Source organism: Mercenaria mercenaria, chromosome 12 (genome assembly GCF_021730395.1).
Source record: "Mercenaria mercenaria strain notata chromosome 12, MADL_Memer_1, whole genome shotgun sequence".
Taxonomy (NCBI): Eukaryota; Metazoa; Mollusca; class Bivalvia; order Venerida; family Veneridae; genus Mercenaria; species Mercenaria mercenaria.
This window is the reverse complement of record NC_069372.1, coordinates 15,423,084-15,446,817: the sequence shown is the minus strand read 5'-3', so window position 1 is coordinate 15,446,817 and position 23,734 is coordinate 15,423,084. Positions and strand designations below refer to the sequence as shown.

General features: G+C 35.2%; 3 protein-coding genes across 6 annotated transcripts in view; 2 read left to right on the top strand and 1 right to left on the bottom strand.

The window, feature by feature from the left end:
- LOC123533626 (golgin subfamily A member 3-like) overlaps positions 1–5,081 on the top strand; it is a 46,808-nt gene extending 41,727 nt beyond the window's left edge. For all 4 annotated transcript variants that reach the window (XM_045315353.2, XM_045315351.2, XM_045315350.2 and 1 more), the window contains one exon: positions 285–5,081. In XM_045315353.2, the coding sequence (XP_045171288.2) occupies positions 285–426 (142 nt within the window). In that variant the 3' untranslated portion in view covers positions 427–5,081. The remainder of the gene's footprint in view (positions 1–284) is intronic.
- LOC123533630 (uncharacterized) overlaps positions 5,076–23,734 on the bottom strand; it is a 44,352-nt gene continuing 25,693 nt past the window's right edge. Inside the window, exons 7-13 of the mRNA XM_045315358.2 lie at positions 13,585–13,698; positions 9,749–9,845; positions 8,813–8,981; positions 7,784–7,875; positions 6,800–6,967; positions 6,126–6,254; positions 5,076–5,325 (exon numbers count right to left, since the gene is read on the bottom strand). Of these exons, the coding sequence (XP_045171293.2) occupies positions 5,302–5,325; positions 6,126–6,254; positions 6,800–6,967; positions 7,784–7,875; positions 8,813–8,981; positions 9,749–9,845; positions 13,585–13,698 (793 nt within the window). The 3' untranslated portion in view covers positions 5,076–5,301. The remainder of the gene's footprint in view (positions 5,326–6,125; positions 6,255–6,799; positions 6,968–7,783; positions 7,876–8,812; positions 8,982–9,748; positions 9,846–13,584; positions 13,699–23,734) is intronic.
- Positions 15,297–21,931, top strand: LOC123533628 (E3 ubiquitin-protein ligase TRIM71-like). The gene is made up of 2 exons (XM_053519277.1): positions 15,297–15,538; positions 20,028–21,931. The coding sequence occupies exon 2, from the start codon at positions 20,035–20,037 to the stop codon at positions 21,811–21,813; it is 1,779 nt and encodes a 592-aa protein (XP_053375252.1). The 5' UTR covers positions 15,297–15,538; positions 20,028–20,034; the 3' UTR covers positions 21,814–21,931.

Below are 23,734 nucleotides of genomic sequence, written 5' to 3'. Positions count from 1 at the left end.
CGGTTGGAAATGTAGCTTGGGGTGCAGAATTCTTTTATGTGATGGAGCCATCCTCTAAGTCTTTTGCTTACAGGTCTGTGGTTTTACCCAGGTACCAGCTTGTGATGAACTTATGCTCAGAGGGGCACTGGGGAACCATGGTTGTCCTCCATCAGCAAAAGCTGGAGAATTACCATATGACCTATAATTGTCAGTGTTTTGGTGTGATGTTTAAAACAAATCAGATTAAAACATAACTAGCTATGTAACATTTAAGATAATCCTTCCTGCATTATGTATTTCAGCACAATAGAACAGCAAGTAGCGGAGCTGACGCACGCTGTACAGACTATCAGTAACACCACAATGAATACATCAACAACAGCATCACTGGCAGCTGCAGCAGTGGACATGGTGGACAAGTCAATGGGAATTATAGATGTATAATATGTATAATTACTAGTTTCGTTAAAAATACACAAGTTGTGGAGCTGACACATGCTGTGTAAGCAATTGGTAGTGCAATTGTGGCATCAATGGCAGGTGGCACCTGTTGACATTACGGACAAGTGATTGGGAGTTATAGATATATAACTACATGTCTCTACTTAAATAATACAGGCTGCAAAGAATTAGTGTTAATAAATGAACCATATATGGTAGACTTTACTGCAACTCAGTCCATACGACTGTTGGCCTCTGTTGATGAGGGAGGGGATAAGGTTGCTTAAAAACACAGCAAAACAAACCAGTTAATACAAATACATTTGAAAAGATCCTTCAGAAATTACATGGATTAGATCATTTATGTATTTTGTTTTCTTTAGACCAGTTACTCGTGTTGTTGGATAGCATGGTGCTATGTTGTAGTGTCAAAATGTTTCATTAAATTGTTGTAATATAGATTTTATATTTTAATTGACTGTTGAAATTTTAACTTGTTACTGGATCTCTGTAATTTACTTTGTCAAGATGATTTTGTGTATCTATCAAATACTTACACATCGATGCATACACTGCTGTATGACTCCCTTCTTTTAAAATGGCTATACCTGTAGGAGGGTTATCTTTGTTTTTGTGATTTACATTTTAGATGTATGGTTACGTACATCATGTTTTGACAAAAGGAAATTGCAGTTATGTAGAAATTACCTGTTAGATCTCAGTCATCAATTAAATCACCTTTATCATAAAAATTTTCAGGTTTGGTAATCATTATTTTTGATTTATTATTCCCACTAAAGCAAACAATTTATTAAAAGTGGGAATATTTTGATTTCTGATTATATCAGTTGTCTTTTCCACTAAACTGTGAAATTGTTCAATATTATGGTTTTTGTCAAAACAGCTATTTTGTGGGGAAATGAATTTGTGGATTTCTAATTTTGAACATAAAATAAAAATTTTACTTGCATTAAATTTCTTACTTTGGTTCAACTCCGAAAAGTAGTCCCTTTGAATGTTAATGATTTCACAGTATTTGAGTCAAAAGCTTTTTCCATTCAACACATTATATTTACATTTACCCTATTCTTTTCCATCAAAAATTATGATATTCATTTTGTATGAACAGCAAAAGGAAAGGTGCGAAAGTTATGTCATCACTGCGACTGCAGTTTTGATGTCTGTGTATAATACTATAGTCAGGGAGAACGTTCCTTAGATGACGTCACAGTTGTTCCGTCTGGTGAACAGAATGTCCAGGAAGCTGATTTTGATGTTAAATGCCACAAAATAAGTGCAATTTATAATATCTTGTTTCAAATGGAAAGGAAATATAATGTAAATATAAGAAATGGAACTATTTTTTTTCGGTGTTCATGTAAAATGAACGACAGAATAGGCTAGCGTGATTCATGCATTTGCCGATTATATTCTGTCGTTCATTTTGCATGAACACTGAAAAAAACCATTTCAATACTTAATTACATTTCAAGTAGCAACTTTAGTTTTACATTTAAAGTCAGTACATTTTTCTTTTTTTCTTCTCCTTAAAACATGTTTTGCCAAGAATTAAAACGAGTCACGAGTAATTCTAAAAGCAAGAGGTACTGTAACTCTTACACATCATATTTCCAAATTTCTGTTCAGATTGTAAAATTGAGTGATGTGAAAAACATTCAGTTACTGGTAGTTGTTAAAGGAACAGTGTTTTGTACATACACTAATAGATTATCATTATTTTGGTTTTTAGTTCAACAGCAACATTTACTGTGCCATTTTAATATGTATTTATTTACTAAATGTATTTGTGTTATTTAGGTTGATTCAGAGTATTCATCCTTTTAAAATGTGTTGCTTGAATATAGAAGAGCGCCACTGTGCGAAAACCAGCGTCAGGGCTTTGCGACCAGTATGGATTCAAATCAGCCTGCACATTAATGCAATCTCATCTGGATCCATACTGGTTGCTTATCAGCTGCATGCAAGTGCTAAAATGGAAAAACGAACAGTACGGATGTGGTGATAAACAAACAGTATGGATGTCGAGATAAACAAACAGTATGGATTTAGAGGTAAATGAACAGTATGGATATGTTCTGATCTGGATTTGCTGATCAGAGCCCAATGTTGGCTTTTGCACAGTGGCACTTGGATGTATTAGTATGTTACAGATTGTTTTTCTAGCTTATCATTTGGTAGTTTCTTGTGTTGATGTTACTGAATCTCGTGGGATATATTTTGTTTCTAACCAGTCTTATTTTTATTTATACATTAGGATACTACATGCTTGTTTCTGTGAGCAGGGAACTATGATATTTTTACTGCAAGAGATTCATATTTATGTCTGAAAATGCAGATAGGGAAATGTCTGGGTCCTGATTATTACAGGTTTTTTTTTTCACATTTAAGAAAGTAAACTCTTAAAATTGAAACGAAGCAATTTGTTTCAAATTTCAGTATTTTTTTAGCATCGTTTGAGTGGTTTTCATGTGGAAATGTAATTAAATATATCTTGCCATAACAAACTTTACTTATATCCTAGTCTCTAGAAGTATGAATATACATTATTTGATCTTTTTATTCTTATTTATCTTAACACTTGTTTGGAAAATGTGTGAGAATAAAGTGCATTTATTTTATATTTGGACTATTTTCCACACCAACAGCATGACTAGTTTTTTTTTGCAAAGCTTCTATATACTGGTGCCCATACTCATCAGTGTTTTAATTCTGAAAGACATTGTGCCTGAAATCATTCGTCCTCCACCTCTGATTCATGTGGGGACGTTGGAAGTTACTTATAGAGAACAGGTTTGTACTGTTACAGAATCCAGGAACACCGAGTAAGGTTAACTGCTCGCCATTACAGAACTGAAATACTGTTGAAATGGAGTTAATCCCAAAACAAACAAACCAACACATATGTTACATGAATTTAAGATTCTGGAACTTTTCATTCAGAAGTTTTATAACATGTTATGGATATTCATTTTCATTTTACTCTGCAATTTAATGGAAATGACTATATTACATGAATTTGTTCGTCTAGAACTATTTAGACAGGTTGTAAAACATCCATGTACATAGAAATCCAGAGAGTTTTTGCAATTTACTGTGCAATTATATTGACTAGTCTGTATTGATCATACACATAATACACCTCAGCAAATAGTGTATAAAGCATATCCTGTATTTTGTGGGAAATCTCATCATGAAGCTCTTGAAATTGATACTGAACAGGAAATTGTTAGACAAGACTAACAGAATACAGTATTTGCTGATGTTTATTGTGGGTATAATACTTCAGTCCATGCTATATGTCTCAAATAGTTTACTTACAAAGCATTTATCATTCATTTACCTATTATTTTATGTTTAATCAGCTTAGATAAATTCTTGTGAAGTTTCTTGTGGTGACAACTTGCAGTACATAAACTTCGGTTCACACTCAGAAAAGTTGTTTTCATAAAAAGGGTATTCCTGATGAAGTAGGGTATACCCAACGATCAAACCAGTCTGGGGCAGCAATGCCTCCAATACAGCAACAATGTAACTTAGTTCTTTCACCTGGAAAACAGTATAGAGACAGATGCAGGTTTGCATCAGTTTCCTTAATGTTTGAGCCAAAAGAAATTGGTGAATAATGAATACACAAAAACATTCGTTTTAACATTAAGTCATTATATATTTTTTAATCATGAAGAAAAGGAAATCCCAAGAAGCTTAACAAGAGTTTTTAAGCCTATATGGGGGTGGGGGAGGGGGAGTTATATAGTCACAAAGGTATTGCTTGCAATATTTGGTTAGTTAACAGTACAGTGCAACATTTTTAATAAATGCATCATCTTAACAACATCTCATAGTGTTTCTCCACTTGTTGCATTTATTTTTACGAGGGATTTCCATTTACACTAAAACCTATATTTCTTGTTAAATACATTGAATATAATGTAATGGAACCTGTTAAACATGTTTATCATTGTTACAGTGCATCTGTGTCAAGTATTTTTGTGTAAAATAATGTGTAGCAGGGATTTGGTAACTCTATTTACTTCATTACTGTGTAACCAGGTAGTGTCCACATGCAGGTTCTTATGCAAGTTTTACGAACTGGATAAAATGGTTCCATTGATTGTCATAGTAATGTCAACACTGTGGATCCACATGATATCCTAATGTCTGCAAGGGACTGATATGTGCTAGTTACTAGTTTATATGGTTTTATTTACTGTTAAAAATGTAAAACCTGAGAAGCAAATATTTGGCAAAATCTGGAATAATTTGTACGCTTCCCCTTTTATCCAGATAATTTATATCCATGTAGCGTCTGGTTAGAAATCCAGAAATAAGGTCTGGTTAACAAATCAAAATATCAAAATCTTATTCCTTTTTTTGAAATGGCATTTAGTAAAATGTAAATTCAACAAACATGTTTAACGTAAATATTGAACCTCTGAACACAATTTCTCTCAACATTTCATTTTTAAGTGTATATATTCTTATTTATTTGTTGTACCAATAATTTCAAAGTGATAAGTTTGGAGTAGTCAATCAGAAAGTGATGTTTTACACTATTGTTATTTGTATGGTTCTAATTCTTGTTATATTGGTTGTATAATAATTCTTGAGGGAATAAAAAACCTAATACAATATAATTATGTCTTGTTTTAATTTCCATTACATGGAGAATGAATACATAAATGATATAAGACAACAATAGCACTTGGGGTGATGATCAAAATGAAGAAATTCAATGTCTAAAATGGCACAAACAAGACTTGCAGCGTAGGATTTTATAATGAACACAATCCTGAGATTAAAACATCTTGTCCTCGCACCTCTACATTCCTGATTTTAAAACATCTTGTCGTCAAACCTCTAGCCAGTATGTGGACTCTCCTCCTGAAAGGTAACAAAATTGCTACTATCTTATCTGCTTTTTCATAATTTTCCAAAAAAAAAAAAAAAAAAAAAAAAAAAAAAAAAGAGCCATGTTCAATAAATGCTTGATGCCCCTGGTGGCATCCTTGTCGATGCAAAGCAACCTAAGTCCAAAACAAGGTCAAGGTCAAACTGAGGTCAGGTGATGTCTGAAGATGAGGAATGGTCACAGGTTACATCTGCAATAGTATCGAGTCATGCTAGTAAGGGGTATTGATGCTAGAGAAAACTGTCCCATTTGGTTAACCTCGTACGGACGAACTGACGGACGGACAAGACAATCACTATATGCCTCCCGCATTAGATGCCAGGGGCATAAAAACACAATATCTTTAAGTTAGATATGACTGTAACAATGTCCCTCATGACTTGTGAAAGGACAAGTTTTGGTATACAGTCTGGAACTGGATGTTGGAAAACTGGAGGCCTAGTTTATTTTGGTTAATAAATAGTGTACACACATTGGTAATTCTAGACCATGTGCAAATCTTTAATGCTTAACAAGATTTTATTGTTCTAGAACAGTTTTGACTAAGAGACCGGAGAGATTTTGACTTCTGATCGCCACGCATTCCGACACTGAAACCATTTTTGTGGGCTATTTCACGGGAATATGAATTCGCTGATTTCAATTCTGGAAGGTAAGTTTAATGTGAATTTCAAATGTTTGTTTGGATTAAATTTCGCGGATTAATCCAACCTAGAAATCCATGAAAATTAGATCCCCATGAAAATTCATGATTTTTAAGAAAGATACTTACATGTTCTTTATCAATCAGAAAGTATGTATCAAGCAGTTCATGAGCTTTTGTTGAGATGGTTGTGTTACTGTGGTATTCCAGCCCTTCCAGACGTGCCACACCTTCAAACTTCTCAAATATGTTGTAACCCTAGGAAACAGAAAATAAGACAGTTACGTTTATCATATATCTTTTTAATACTAAGCTACATATACATATATATACATCTGGCTGATATAAATGAGTTTGAAAAAGACCATTCACTTCTTTGAAAACGGCTGATACCTAAGTACATGTAGGTAGAACATCTGTAGGATTCAAAATTTGAAAACTGGATACAAAAAATGTATACAATATATTAATAAAGCATAATGACAAAATGGTCATAACCATCTTTTGATAAGAGCAGACAGGGTATTCACGACTTTGCTGGCAATGACCCCATATTCAAATGATGAAAGCTACTGTGAAATAAATCAATTTTGTGGTTTTAGTCAAAATGTCTATTTTGTGGGCACATAAATTTGTGGATTTTGACTTTTGAACAAATTAAAATAAATGGGAATTATAACGCTTCACTGGAATTAAATTTTTGTAGCTTTACTCAACCGCAAAATCAACGAAGATTAGTCCCCCAGGAAAATTAATGTTTTCACACTACCCTGTTTGGATCTACTGTGCAATAAAGAACTTACTGCCTCTGTCAAGCGGAGGATCATTTCACAGAAGCCGAGAGCGAGGTTCAACAGTTCCACATCATGTGACTTGAGTATGGGGATGACACTCTGCAGTACATGGTGCTCCAACAGATAGTCACACGCCTCCTGGCCGTGACATGCCATATTGTTCAAAACATACAACGCCTGAAACAGAACATGACATTCAAGTTGAAATAGGCAGCAACTAATTATCAAAACTTGAAAGAAAAGAAATTTTAATTTCATAGTTAAGAAGCCAAACAAAATATGTCATTTTTAACAAACAGTATAAAGTAGGAACATTTTGCCATAATTACCAAGAACTATCAGTAAACTCTTGAACCAGAAATGCACCAGTTCACTTCATTATAACCTATTTTTGTAAGTCTGGCCCAGATCCCTCAAAAACTGCAAGGACCCATTCAGTAGTATTTTGTAAAATTTCAAAGGGCCACTGCCCCTAAACTAGGGGAGGTACATTCATGTTTTGATAATATGTGCAAGTTCCTTTAGCAGTTCTAAAATTCTGTATGTTTGGACAAAATCCTTTGAAAACTGTAGAAGCTATCTATAACCTACAAAGATTTCTGGACAGCTGAAAGGACAAAGCAGTAACTATATGCTCCCCCATTTCCCCTGAATTTTTCATGAAGCATAACAAATTTTCTGAAGAATTAAATAATTGATATAATTAATGTAGTAATTCCAGTTTTGTTTTTTTGTTAGGGTTTGTAATACCTGTAGAAAAAGTCATTGCACATTTATTGCAGATTTACCGGGTATATTTTTTAATTTTTTAAAATACTGCGAAACATATAGATACTGTAAAATATAGTTTATATGAAAAATGTCTGGACATAAACAAAACAATCTGAAAATCACATTCCATGGTTCTTGGTTGTTAATACAATAAGTAGGTTTCTAGAAGAATTCCTATACTGTAAAAAGAAAAGTTCATACACTATTCAGACCATATACTACCTCATGTTTGATATCATGTCCTCCTGTCAGTTTGTTTGTGATGCTCTCCAGCAGTGGACCATATGCTATAGATGTAGCTATTGTTGGCTCACCTGTCCATATAAAAATATAAACCACTCTTTCACTACATTATAAAAGTAAAATTTACAGTCTGAAATCTCTTATATTTTGTAATTTTTATATACAGCACATTACTAAACTAAGGTATGTTATCCTGAATCATTTAGCACACTACTGTAAATCATTGCAGCAAATATCAAATTGAGCCGCACCATGAGAAAACCAAAATAGTGCATTTGCGACCAGCATGGATCCAGACCAGCCTGCGCATTCACACAGTCTGGTCAGGATCCATGCTGTTTGCTAACGGTTTCTCTAATTGCAATAGGCTTTGAAAGTGAACAACATCAATCCTGACCAGACCTGATGGATGCACAGGATGGTCTAGATCCATGCTGGTCGTTGGTTTTTCTCATGGCGCAGCTCATTTCTAACCGTAGAACTTCTTCATAAGCCTAGACTTGCATGTATTACAGTCAGTGGAAGGGGCCTCCATGGCCCATTGGTAAAGGTCGCTGACTTCAAATCACTTGCCCCTCAATGATGTGGGTTCAAGCCTCACTTGGGGTGTTGAATTCTTCATGTGAGGAAGCCATCCAGCTGGCTTAGGGAAGGTCAGTGGTTCTACCCAGGTGCCCTCTCAGAATGAAACAATACATGGAGGGGCACCTGGGGTCTTCCTCCAACATCAAATATGGAAAGTCGCCATATGACCTATAATTGTTGATGTGACGTTAAACCCAACAAAATAAAATAAATAAAATACAGTCAGTGGTGGCAAACAGGTCACAGAAGGAGTTGCTTATCCAGGAAGTCATTAAGCAGGGCACCAGTACAAGTTCTAAACAGTAAAGTGCATAATGATATAATATACTTAATTAATACATTTTACCATATTCAAAAACTACACTTTGCTTCAATAAACGCAGAATCGTTTTCATTTAAATTCTGTACAAATCAGCAACATACCAGCCATATTTGAGAAAACCCAGAGTGTTTCCTTGACAACATAGTTCACACTGGAATCTAGATACACTCCTAGTGTGTGTAACAGGCGGGGATTGTCAACTGCCTTTAAAGAATACTCTTCTGGTCCGCTACAGATATTACCAAGGCAACGCAGAAGTGGGGTAACTGTCTGAAATATGCAAGTAATATTCATATATTATTTTACATATAACTAATACAGATAAACACCATTTGCTCAAAATTGCAAGGGAATGAGCAAAATGCTAGTGTTACTGTAAAAGGAGACATTTTAGCGAGGGTTTAATATTCCCTATATTTCCAAGGCTGTACGTCTCGCGAAAATTAATCCTCGTGTAAATATTCACCGTAAGCATAATTCAAATATGACACCATTTTTACAATTTTGAGATTACTAAACTTTGTGAACATACTCAAAATTTCAAGTCTGTGAAATTTTGAGCCAGCGAAAATATGTGCTTTTTACAGTATTCAGGGTTTTGAGTGATATAGTATAGAAAATATAAGGAAAACAGCAAGGACCATATTTACTACAAATCAAAATCATATCTACTTACAATGTTATGTTTTATAGTTTTTTTAATCTAATACAAACACAGGCCCAATTGTGTTCCAGATATTGATCAGAAACCATTTTCAGTTTTTATGTCCCCTTTTAAATCAATGGCCCCTAAAACAATGCAATTCATCTTAAGATCACAGACAATTATGTTATAAGATTGACAATTGTAGGCTAAGGTGTTTTTTAGTTATTGAGCGGAAACCATTTTCAGTTACAAGGTCCTTAATCTTTGGGTCATCTACAGACTACAAGCAGTTCAATAATTTGACTACTGTAGGCCAAAGCATTCTTGAATCACTGATCATAAATGGCTTCTGCTGTTTCTGGCACAGAGAAGACCAATCAAGCTGATTTACCTGTACATCTACTGGGTGCTCAGTTGCCAGCTTCACCAGAAGTTCTACCACTGCTGCCAGAATACTTTTCTCTATCAGTGCCGGAACATGTTCTCCTCTGTGTACGAGAAAAATTACAATCAATCCTCTGAGTATGAGAAAATTACAATCAATATAAATACACAGCTTTGTACGACATATTCTACATGGTTAGTAATTTCTTTCCAGGAATTCAGAAACTTTTCTGAATGCTGGCCTGTATGAACTAAATCTTTACAGCTACACAAAATTTACCACATCTGCAAACTGAAAAATAAATCCTTGCTCATTACATCATAAGAACTTGCTCTGTCTACCAGCAGAGGACTTAACAAACATTATAACAAGTGTATGAAGTCCTATCGGTCAAAGCCGGGCCTAATTATCAGTACAGCATATGAGTGTCTATTGTGTATTATTGTCTGTGTCATAAACTTACAGTGTATCGTATACACTGTAAATATTGCAACAATAAAAGAATCAAAATAAACTAGAAAATGCTTTTGTAAAAAAGCGCATGTCTCCCCAAATGCAAAGTCCTATAGGCAAGAAGTCAATAGGGGTCAGGAGCGAAAGTCAAAGAGACACTGATGGTTGGCTGCAATAGGGATCATCTACTTGTATTGTCCAGTCATCCCGCTAAATTTCAACACTCTTGGCCTAGTGGTTCTCAAGTCACTGTTCAGGCTCCTGTGACCTTGACCTTTGATCAAGTGACCTCAAAATAAATAGGGGTCATTTACTCTGCATGTCCAATCATCCTATTAAGTTTCAACATTGTAGGTCAAGTGGTTCTCAAGTTATTTCCAAAAAATGATTTTACATGAACAGGCCACTGTGACCTTGACCTTTAATTGACTGACTCCAAAATCAATAGGGGTCATCCACTCTGCATGTTCAATCATCCTATGAAGTTTCAACATTCTGGGTCAAGTGGTTCTCAAGTTATTGATCGGAACTTGTTATCAATGTTCAGGCCCCTGTGACCTTGACCTTTAACGGAGTGACCCCAAAAACAATAGAGGTCATTTACTCTGTATGAACAATCATCCTATGAAGTTTCAACATTCTGGGTCGAGAGGTTCTCAAGTTATTGATAGGAAATGGTTTTCCATGTTCAGGCCCCTGTGGCCTTGACCTTTAAAAGAGTGACCCCAAAATCATTAGGGGTCATCTACTCTGCATGACCAATCATCCTATGAAGTTTCATCATTCCGGGTCAAGTGGTTCTCAAGTTACTGACCGGAAATGGTTTTCAATGTTCAGGCCCCTGTGGCCTTGACCTTTCACAGAGTGACCCCAAAATCGTTAGGGGTCATCTACTCTGCATGACCAATCATCCTATTAAGTTTCAAGATTCTGGGTCACGCGGTTCTCAAGTTACTGACCGGAAATGGTTTTCAATGTTCAGGCCCCTGTGACCTTGACCTTTAATGGAGTGACCCCAAAATCGATAGGGGTCATCTACTTTGCATGTACAATCATCCTATGAAGTTTCAACATTCTGGGTGAAGTGGTTCTCCAGTTATTGATCGGAAATGGTTTTCCATTTTCAGGCCCCTGTGACCTTGACCTTTCATGGAGTGACCCCAAAATCAATAGGGGTCATCTACTCTTCATGATCAATCATCCTATGAAGTTTCAACATTCTGGGTCAAGTGGTTCTATAGTTATTGATCGGAAATGGTTTTCAATGTTCAGGCCCCTGTGACCTTGACCTTTGACAGAGTGACCCCAAAAACAATAGGGGGTTTCTACTCCAGCAGCCCTACAACCCTATAAAGTTTGAAGGTTCTAGATCAAATGGTTCTCCAGTTATTGCTCGGAAATGAAGTGTGACGGACGGACGGACAGATGGACGGATGGAAGGACGGACGGACGGACAGGGCAAAAACAATATGTCTCCTGGGGGAGACATAATAAATTAATAGATAGCTAAAATAAACAAGTGAATGAAGTATTGACATGCAATACAAAGTTCCCTACTAGAAGGTGACTAATGATCTCAACTGCACCAAAGTTATGGAATGCTCTTCCGGCTACCATTAGAGACGCTAAAAGCTTGGATGCTTTCAAACGATCATTGAAAACACACTTTTTCTTCAAGATTTATTGAAACTCACTTTGCACTGGAAATGGAAATTATTTCCTATTGTTAATTGGTCATTAAAAAATATTCAGGACAATTAAAATGTAGAGTAAAACCTGATTCAGGCTAAATACCTTTTATTATTGATTTTTTTGTGTGTTATATTGTATGTCCATATCATTCTGTGATATGTAGTTTGTACAGCGCTTTCGAACGTTTATTTTATAGATGAAAAGAGCGCTATAAAAATCTGGTAAATAATAATAATAACTGCGCATTATAACTTCATGATTCTGATATATGGTATTAAATGAGATGTATACAATGTATACTACTAGTATATATACAATATGTTACAACTTACAACATTTGGATTAAAATTTGCAAATATAAAAATTTACAGTAATTGTTGTTGACTTTTTATAATATATATTAATACAAAAAAAAATTCAATTTTAATAACATTTCATTTTTGAATCGGTGGGAAAATATGAGGAAAAAATGCAAGAAATCATCATATGAAAGGGAAGTAATTCTGAAGAAAATACTCTAAATTTTGTCCATATAACAAATGAGCTTAAGTTAAAATATTTTACAGACTGGATAGGAAAAGATCAATGTTGACTTTTGACCTTCCAATGTGACCTTGACCTTTGAGCTAGGTGTCTGGGTATTGCAAATGACAAGTTGTCCAATAATGGGGAAAATTTGTGCTAAATGACACCAAAATACTTTTATAGATGACAGAGTTATGGACTGAACAGCAAGAAAACCCTTCTGAACTTTGACCTTCCACAGTGACCCTGACCTCTAAGCTTAGGATCTGACTGTTGCATAATGACACACCATCTCATTATAGGGAACATTTGTGTCAAGTAATATTAAAATATCTTGATAGATGACCAAACAGGAAAAAAAAAAACCTTTTGACCTTGGACCTCCGACTTAACCTTGACCTTTTAGCTAGGGATATGGGTTTTGTGCGTGCCATGTTGACTCATGGGGATCATTTGTACCAAGTAATAATCAAATCCCTCAATGGATGAAGGAGTTATGAACTGGACAGGGAAAATACCTTGACCTGTGACCTCCAAGTGAGACCTTGCCCTTTGAGCAAGGGGTCTGGCATTGCACATGATAACACCTGATTATGAGGAAAAAATTGTAATCCTTCCCTGGATAGCAGAGTTCTGGACTGGACACGAAACAGACTCTGTACATGCCATGTTAACCTTTGACCATCAAATGTGACCTTGAACTTTAAGCTCGGCATCGGAAAGTTGAGCATGACTCATCATCTTATTATGGTGAACATTTGTGCCAAGTAATATTAAAATCCCAATACCAAATATTATGTCATATCACAAATCTTCTAGTTACTAGTATGTTAAATGTTTTTGCAAAGATATCTGAATATCCAACGATGCATAAAATAGTTACTGACTCAACAAGATAAATGACGTAAAATCTGTGACTTCTAAATGCGACCTTGACTTTTGACCTAGAGGCCAATATCTTGTAATTGACAGGTGTTCGTGTAATGACAAAAACTTGTTGCAAATATTGATAATATTGGTGGCAGCCAAAGTTATGGAGCGGACATGAAATAGTCCCTCTTAACCTTTGCGCTCTAAGGGACAATTCTACTGCTGAAACAAGCAATACAGCTCTGACCTGGCAGGAAGAGTGCTTTTGTTAGCACTGATCTATGTCTTATAAAATAACTTACGTTGTGGTGAGGTATGTTAATATCCAGGCAACCTCGGCCAGTGTACCTCTGTTCTCCTGTCTGTTGTGGAGAAATGGAGGGATCATCTGTATAATACCTGCCTCAACAAGCTCTCTGAAATAAAAAACAAAAACTTTACAATAACAAAAGTTACATTCTATTTTATTCTTCAAAAGAAACAGGATTACTAAGGTCATTACATCTGTCTGTCACAGCAAATTACTTTCAAAAATCTCTGCTGCTGTAAACGGCACATATCTTCGCGGGGTCAAAATTTCATGAATTTGAAATTTTAAGTATGTTCGCAAGGTTTAATATTCGAAAACTGTAAAAATGGTATCCTGCTTGAATTAGAATTATACTAATGGTGAATATTTATGCAAGGATTAATTTTCGCGAGATGTAGTGCCTCGGGAATATAGCGAAATTAAGCCCTCGCAAAAATTTCTGCTTTTACAGTATAACACTGTCATGTTTTTGCAATCTGGACAGATTCAGGAACCATAACTCTGAAAATGTTGTCTGGATCAGCTGGTTATGGAATATGACCTAGACTTTATAGTGAAACATTTTCTTTATAAATATGGATAAAATCAAACAATTCTTTAGTTACTAACTCATTTTTTTCCAGTTTCATTTTTGACTATTTCAAGGGCTTTACTGCAGTGAAATTTATTCACAGTGGCTGGTTATTGAACTTAACATAGATTACCGTATACAGAAATACATCTTCTGTACAAGTCTGATTGAGATTAAAGAAAAACTAGAGACAGTTTTTCAGGAAAAATGTCTGTCTCCCACCACTTAACATGCAGACATAGTAAAATGCCGCAAATTAAGGGTCACAACTCCAATAAAAGTCCCTGAATCACATCATCCTTACATTACACACAACTAGGCTAGGCACTGATCACTCCTGTAAAATGTGGTGAACTTCCAACCAGTGGTACTGGAGAAATAGCACAGACATCATAGAATCTGACATATCAAGGGTCAGAATGCCACTGGAAATCATTAAACCTGGACATACCAATTATATGCACAACTACACTTCATACTGATCACTTCTGAAGTTTGGTGAAATTCAGCCCAATTGTATAAAGCATGTAGTGTAAACACTGTAAAATACAACAAATCAAGGGCCATAACTCTGCTGAAAATCACTGAACGGATACTTTGAAATTGAATTTCTGAATTTTGATTAATTCAAGGGCAGTAAACTGTGGAGACACTGATCATAACTGGCTTGGTTATCGAACCTCACTAGAGGTTTACAGAGAAAACCTATGGTGTTAGTATGGTTATGATACAACGGAAGTGATGTCAACAATTTATGACACATGCCACTTGAAATCGCTGCATAGAACAGAATAATATCATAAAGTACATTTTGACTAGAAATTTTACAAGTATCTGTTAGACACATTTATAAATGTTATCAATTTGGCAATACTTATATAATTTACCCAGGACACTACTTCTATTCTGTAAAGCAACAGAAAACTAGCTGAATTAATTAACACACTGTCGATGGATGCAGTGAAATTTGGATAACAAGTACATTTTTCTCAATACCATGCATGTTTATTTAGTTATGCTCCAGGGCACAAAACATGATGGATAGTTTTGACCTTTTAGCTCAATTTGTTACCTTGACCTTTGACCCACAGTGCCAATTTAAGGCTTATCGAAAAGGTCATACTTTGAATCTGACTATACTGCAGTACCGGTAAATATCAAATTTCAATTAATTCTTCCTTGTATTTTTAATAGTAGTAGCATGTTAAAACAAAGTATTGATCAACTGGAAGTATAAAGAATATAGACTCTACCTGCAATTAATACCAAATTTATTTTAAAAGGTTGTTGATCAGTCAATCTTTAATTTATAGCGCTATCAGTGTTTTTACATACTATACATGTTAATATGACTTCTTGGAGAAAATTTTAATAAGTAAGTTAATTTATTACTTGTTTATACTTATGTCATATAAATATAGAATATAAGGTGAACTCATTGCGTATACAAAAGTATCATGTATGTGGACCTTAATTTATTGGTTTAAACTGTACTTTGTGGAATTGAAAAGTATCAAAATTCACACTTCAATAACATAATTATGAATGATCTACACTAAATGACCTTGAACCAAACATTTTTGAAGATATTTAACTATACTAAAACATTTAATGCACAATTTATGATCTACCTTGTTTTTGTTAAATATTTTTTTACTGCAAAGGAAGCTTTTTAAGTAGGGAAAGGGGTGGGGTGGGGGGGGGGGATTGGGAGTTGGAGAGGGTTAGCTTACATATATCTTTGTATCACATGTTGAGTAAACAAGAGTTATTTTCCTTGTTTAATCTGATTTCAGAAATCCTGTATTGTGCATTTTTAGCTTTTTGTGATCGCCCTTTGTCCGTCGTCATCCATCATCCGTCGTCAACAATTTGACTGTTAACACTCTAGCCCATTCTTAATGAAACTTGGTCAGAATATTACTCTGGTGTCAAAAACTAGGTCATCAGGTCAAATCAAAGAAAAAGCTTGTTAACACTCTAGAGGTCACAATTATGGCCCAATCTTAATGAAACTTGGTCAGAATGTTAACCTCAATAAAATCTTGGAAGAGTTTGATACTGGTTCATCTGGGGTCAAAAACTAGGTCACCAGGTCAAAATCAAAGGAAAAGCTTGTTAACACTGTAGAGGCCACATTTATGACTGTACCTTCATTAAACTTAGTCAGAATGTTAATCTTGATGCTCTTTAGGTCAATTTTGAATCTGGGTCATATAGGGTCAAAAACTAGGTCACCTGGTCAAATCAAAGGAAAAGCTTGTTAACACTCTATAGGCCACATTTATGACTGTATCTTAATTAAACTTGGTCAGAATGTTAATTTTGATGACCTATAGGTGAACTTCAAATCTGGGTCAGGATGGGTCAAAAACTAGGTCATGAGGTCAAATCAAAGGAAAATCTCTATGAAACTTGGTAAGAACGTTAATCTTGATGATCTATTGGTGAAGTTCAAATCTGGGTCAGGTGGGGTCAAAAACTAGGTCATGGGGTCAAATCAAAGGAAATGCTTGTTAACACTTTAGAGTTATGACAATATCTCTATGAAACTTGGTAAAAATGTTAATCTTGATAATCTTCGGGAAAAGATCAAATCTGGGTCAAGTGGGGTCAAAAACTAGGTCATCAGGTCAAAACATCAAGGGAAAAACTTACTAACACTCTAGAGGCCACATTTATGACTTATCTTCATGAATCTTGGTCAGAAAGTTAACCTTGATGATCTTTAGGTCAAGTTCGAATCTTGGTCATGTTGCGTCAAAAACTAGGTCACTAGATGAAATCAAAGGAAAAGCTAGTTAACACTCTAGAGGCCACATGTATGACCATATCTTAATGAAACTTGGTCAGAATGTTAATCTTGATGATTTGACCTTTAGGTCAGTAGCTCAGCTGAGCGATATAGGGCCTTCAGGGCCCTCTTGTTAAATTGTTGTAATATTTACCAATTTATGAACAGAATTTAGAACTATTAAAATATCTAGATGTATCTTAACAGGCATATTTCAATTTATGAACATGTTTTCATTATAGCTACTGTGATAGTTTAAGGAAATTAGAAAATGCTTTATATCAACATGAAAACACATAAGTAGCTTATTAAGAAAATGTACTTTTTTGCTATTACTTCCAATTATTATAAATATTCATGGTTTTATGTGAATGGGAAAATGAAAATCACCAAAAAAATAAAGGTCCAAATAAATTAAATGTTACACACAAATGTATACAGTTATGATATTTTGTCTTTATTTTTGAACATTTTAAATAGTTACCAATAAACTCAGATTATAATCAAAACCACTGAAGTTTAAAGAGGGGCTTTTTTATATATTAAGTGTATAAGCATATATAAGGTTCATGTCAAGGTCAAGTAGTTTATCACCTCCCCATATTTCCAAACACATCAACTTCTGTGGTCTTATTTGTTCAGTATAACTTGATATACGTGTAAGTAGATATACTCATGGTAGTCAAAAAGTTTGCGAACTGCCGATTATGGGCATTTCATGCGCAGGAATATTAGTGTAATGCTGAAATTTGAAGTAACGAAGCCAACTTTGTTATCCCCCGACGAAAGTCGGAGGGATATAGTTTTGGCGTTGTCCGTCCGTCCGTCCGTCCGTCCTTCCGTCTGTCTTTCCGTCCGTCCGTCCGTCCGGAGCCATATCTAGGAAATGGTTGGGAATATTTATTTAAAACTTCATATACATGTTCACCACAATGAGTTCTTGTGGCCCGTCAAGTTTCAGTCAGATTGCCCAAGTAACACCAGAGTTATGGCCCTTAGAAGTTTCTAGTGTTAACTATATAGGGTACTATAAATATGGCAATTTCTGCATCATAACTTTTGATATATTTGACCTAGAACTATGAAACTTAAACAGAATTTAGATCACCATAATGTGGTTGTGTACACACAATTTCATTTGGATTTATTTGTAAATTAAGAGTTATTGCCCTTTAATTGTATAAAAATCCACATATTTGTACATAACAAACTTACCATTGGTAGAATTTCATTAAATTTCTTTCATTCTTTTCCATGAACATTTATTGTAAACATGTGAAGTTGTGTACCCACACCTGGTCGCCCCCTTACCTTGATCACACACCTCCCCCCATCCCCCGACCCCCCCCCCCCCCCCTCAAAAAAAAAAAAAAATTCATTCCTTATTTTAGATTTTTTTCAAACAAACTTCATATACATGTTCACCACTATGAGGTTATGGGGCCCATCAAGTTTCAGACAGATTGCCCAAGTAACACCAGGGTTATGGCCCTTAGAAGTTTCTAGTGTTATCTATATAGGGTACTATAGATCTATAGATATGCCAATTTCTGCATCATAACTTTTGATATCTTTGACCTAGAACTATGAAACTTTAACAGAATTTAGAGCACTATAATGTGGTTGTGCACAGACAATTTTTTACGGATTTCTTTTTGTAACTTCAGAGTTATTGCCCTTTAATTGTCTAAAAATCCACATATTTGTACATAACAAACTTACCATTTGGCAGAATTTCATTAAATTTCTTTCATTCTTTTCTGTGAACATTTATTATAAACATGTGAAGTTGCGCACCCACACCTGGTCACCCACTTGCCTTGGTCACCCCCCCCCCCCTCCCAAATTTTTTTTTATTTTAGATTTTTTTCAAACCTTCCAAGTTGTACTATTCCCCCACCTCACTTCTCCACCCAGTCATGCCCACCACTGATCATGCATCCTCTGCCCCCCTCCCCCACTCCAACTTAACCCTTTTACCTTTTTTTTTTTCATTTTTAATTTTCAATCAATATTTATAATCAGCATGTGAAATTTTGTTTCCTCTCCCGTTCCCCTGCACCCCCACCCCCTAAAAAAATAAATATATACATATATCTATATATAGATATATATATTTCCATCCTTTTTTTTTTTTTTTTAAATGTTCAAACCTTCAACATGTTAAGTTGTGACTGCACAAACCTTGCCCTCAGCCATGTTCAAGATATCTTATCTGTGTTCTCTTAAGGACATCTGATCTTTTAAGTTCAAATGTACATGTAAAACAGCAACACCTGGTGCCAAACCACTCAAAGACAATATTTCATTCCAGTTAAACTTCAAGCTCACATTTCAATTAACTGCATGTAATTTTAAAAGCTAAGCTTATTACAGTAAGCATATCCCATTCAAAATAAATTCTTTAGTCCGGATCAAAGTATCATACATTTATTGTGTACTCTTTAATTAAACATTTGTTTTCTGTTAAATTGATTTTGACTAAAGAAATTATTTGCTTCTTATTAACATCCTTAACTTTTTGCCGGATTTATCTTTTTGCCATTCCTCACCACAAACCCTTTCGGCGGGGGATACCAATTCATCGAATTTGCTTGTTTATCTTTATTTGACACATCTTGGGGAATGTGGGAATTTAGGCTGGCTAATATTTTGACAGATTTTATGAATTTTGCAAACTTCATGAATATTTCCATGTTGCAAACTTTTACATTTATACATTACAAGTTATGAAGAATTAATGTTCTACAAAGTAGACAACATGTGTAGAACTTGGCCTGAGGAGTGGTGTCAAACCACTTTACATGAACCTTAAACAACTGGTATAGTAGAATTCAACATGTCCTCGGGCCTCTGTGAACGAGTGGTTAAGGAAGCTGACATTGAATCACTGGCCCCCTCACTGATGTGGGTTTGAGCCTCACTCGGGGTGTTGAATTCTTCAAAGGAAGCCATCCAGCTGGCCTGTGGAAGGTTGGTGGTTCTAGCCAAGTGTCTGCCCTTGACGAAATAATGCACGTGTTTACTGTGAATTTACGATGATTCATCATACAGGTATTTTGTATTCCAGATAAAAGATGGCGTTATCAGGGAGACAAGCTGAAAGCCAATCTTCTCCCACATTGTCACGAGGCTGCATGGAAGACTATGAAATTTTTTGTCAACCATGTGACTTAGTCGACCGCCGACTTCCAGCTTTCGGGTTCTGCAAAGACTGTGAAGAGCACCTGTGTGAATCTTGTTTTAAAAATCACAGAATGACCAAACCCACCCGATATCATATTCTATTGGATGAAAACAACATGCCACAAACTCTTCGAGTTCCATCAGAACCTGCTAATGCTGATCAATCTAATGACCTTCCAACGCCCTGCCCTGAACACAAGCAAGAAATTATCAAGTTCTTCTGCCATGACCATGAAACACTTCTATGCAATGTATGTGTCACACTAGACCACACACGAACATCTTGCCAAGTCGACTATATACCTGACATATCTAAGAAGAGCCTAGAAAGCAAAGAAACCTTAAAGGACCTAGAGAAGGTGACTGAAAGATACAAGAAAGCAACAGCAGAACTAAAGGAAAAGCTTAGCAAATCTACAAAGTCCTTGAAAGATGTTCTTGCTGAGATAAAGAGCTTCAGACAAGAGATAAATCAGAGAATTGATGAACTGGAAAAGAAAGCTATAGAAAGAGCAAAGGATCTACAAAAAGAGAATAATACAATACTGAAAAGAGCAGAAAAAACATGCAATGATATCACAAAGTCTATTGAAGCATCATCTGACACTATCAAACAACTAAGAGACTCCAAACAAGCAGCCAGACTCTTTATTGAACTCAAATCTGCTGAAAAATTGATCAGGGATCAAGAGAAAAGGCTTTTACAGCTACCATCACCAAAAAATGTCACAGAATTCTGTTTTCTACCAAGTCCAGCTATAATCTCCTCTCTTCAAGAAGAAAAATCTTTAGGCACTATAACACATAAAAAGAAAGAACTACCAGGACCTCCTCCTCCTTCTGTAACATTACCAAGGTTTTCAAATCAAGGAGATATCTATGTGAAGACACCAAAAGATAAAGAAGGATGCTGGGTAACAGGAATGGTTCTCCTTACCCCTTCCAGACTGGTTCTCACAGACAGCAATAACAAGTCAATTAAAATGGTTAATCTGAACAGCAAGTCCATAACTGATCATCTACAACTAGATACTGCTCCGATGGATGTCACCATGGTAACCAATAATCAAGTTGCTGTCACCCTGTCTGACAAGGAAACAGTTCAATTTATATGTGCCATTCCAAACAAATTTGCAAAGAAACACAAACTCAAGGTTGACGGATACTGCTGTGGTATAAGTTGTTACCAAGAGAAACTTGTTGTAACATTCAGTAATCCACGCAAAGTACAAATCATTGACTTGAAGGGAAAAGTACTGGCAACAATCACAGATGATTCAGAGGGTGACAGTCTTTACTTCGTTGCTCCATATCATGTCACATCAAATAGTCACTCTATATATGTCTCCGAGGCAAGAATGTATGAAGTTTTAAGGTTTAACTGGGAGGGGGAACCAACAGGCAGATATAGTGACCTGACCACTCCTAGAGGTCTTGTAATGTTAAATGATGGATCCATCTTAGTGAGCGAAAAAGACAATGGTAACATACAACATATATCTGGTGACTTAAGCAGAGGCAATATTGTGTTGAAAGACCTGTCAAGTCCAGATGCTATCTGTTGGTGCGGTACTGACAGTATTCTGTACATTAGTTGCTTCACTGACGAAGATTCATTTTCCAATTCTATTAAAATGTACATGATGCTAGAATATAATAATCAACTTTAGGAGAACATTCCCTGTCCTAACACTGGAGTTATTTGTGAAATTCTGAATTTGTAAACCAAACACAATGTAAAAAGCTGAAGACTGACTTAATATAACTAATAAAAACAATGTGTGTGTGTGTGTGTGTTCGGGTTTAATGTCTTTTTCAACAATTTTCAAAAACAATGTGTATCAAACTGATTTACAGTGAAAAAAAAATACATGTTAGTATTATAAGGTATAATTATGATCTGTATTTTTTTGCATTGTAAGGTTAGTGTCCAATTATTGCAGCTTGCCTTACTGTAGAGTAGGATGACAAAAATTTATTACAATGTATTTTACAGTCAAATTTTGTTCGCTCAAACTCAACGGGACAGGGAAAATTAATCCGAGTTATTGATAGTTCAAACATTGGAACAATATACATTACAAAAGAAATTTTGCAGGAACCTGATGGTGAGTTCGAGCTAAAAGTGGTGTTTGAGCTAATGAAGTTCAACTGTATTAATAGCTTATATACCAGCATGATGGCCCTATATCGCTCATCTGAGTACCATTTCTCTTAATGAGAAGATCAAGTTTTGACATAGGCATACACATTAAATATCATCAGGATAAATATTTTCTTGTAACAGTCCCTTTTGACCTATGGGTCACGTACTTGTCAGGGCCAATCTCCATACCAAGTTTGAGGGTCCTAGGCTCAAATGCTGCATTTTGTACTAGCAGGACTATTCCTTACCCTGGAAGACTTAAACCAATCTCATTAGATGCTGCTAAGGTATATTCATTTATATTAAAAAGGGAGGTAATTTGTCATAAATTCAGTCAAAAGTTATCTACCCTGATTGTCCGAGTCCATCTGATGGCATAAATGACATTTCAAATCAGTATCTTCATTGGTTACTGGGATACACCCATTTTAATTTGAAACAAAGGGAGGTAATTTGACATAAAATCAGTCTATAGTTATCTACCCTGATTGTCTCAGTCCAACTAACGACAATAATGAAATTTCAAATGAGTCCTATAAGTACTTACTGATAAAAATCCATTTTGATTAAAATCTGGGGAGGTAATCAGATATAAAATAACTCCAGAACCTATGACTGGATCTGACAGATTCATCTTGGAATCCGAGATTTATTGTTGCTGAAGAAATTTTGCAACTTTGTATCAAATCAAACCATAAATGAAGTCTCTATATGGCTGCAAAAGCCAAAATAGCAAATTTTGGACCTTTGAGGGGGCTATAACTCTGGAATCCGTGAAGGGATCTGGCCATTTTTCGAAAGGAACCGAGATATTATGCCAATACAAATTGTGTGCAAGTTTGATTAAAGTTGATTGCAAAAAGGTGTCTCTATCGTGTTCACAAAGCAAATTTTGGCCCTTTAAAGGAAATTCCTGTAGTTTTTATGTGCATATTTCTGCGCAGCCGGCACTTTCTACGGAAAACTGAAGTGAAGTCAACATTTCGAGGGGTAAGTGCCAGAACCTGCTATGTGCATTTTTTGAAATTTTACAGGAGAGTGTTTTTTTCTCTTTTCTTTTTAATAGTACGGTTTTTTGAGATATCGAAACTATGGTTTTATTTACTTTATTATTATTTAATACAGGATATATATATTTTGTTTATATCTTTAGTAAATTAGGTCAAATTCAAAAAACTTGTTTTGGCACAACTAAAAGTCCATTTATTTACAAACATTTGAATAACTAAAACATTCTATTGAAAGATATCTAGTTTTGGCATGTACAATTCTACTAAAACTTTCGAAACAATACTGAGCCAGAACATGCTATAAATTGATAGCTGGTGAAGATGTTGCATGTCATAGTTTTTGTTAGTGTTGAAAACATTCTATAAAGCAATAGAATCTTCTAGCATATGCAAAATTTTTTGGCATTCAAATATATTCTATAAAAACATAGATTC

Coding starts and splice junctions, on each gene's coding strand:
- LOC123533628 (XM_053519277.1), top strand. CDS start 20,035: ATGGCGTTATCAGGGAGACAAGCTGAAAGCCAATCTTCTCCCACATTG.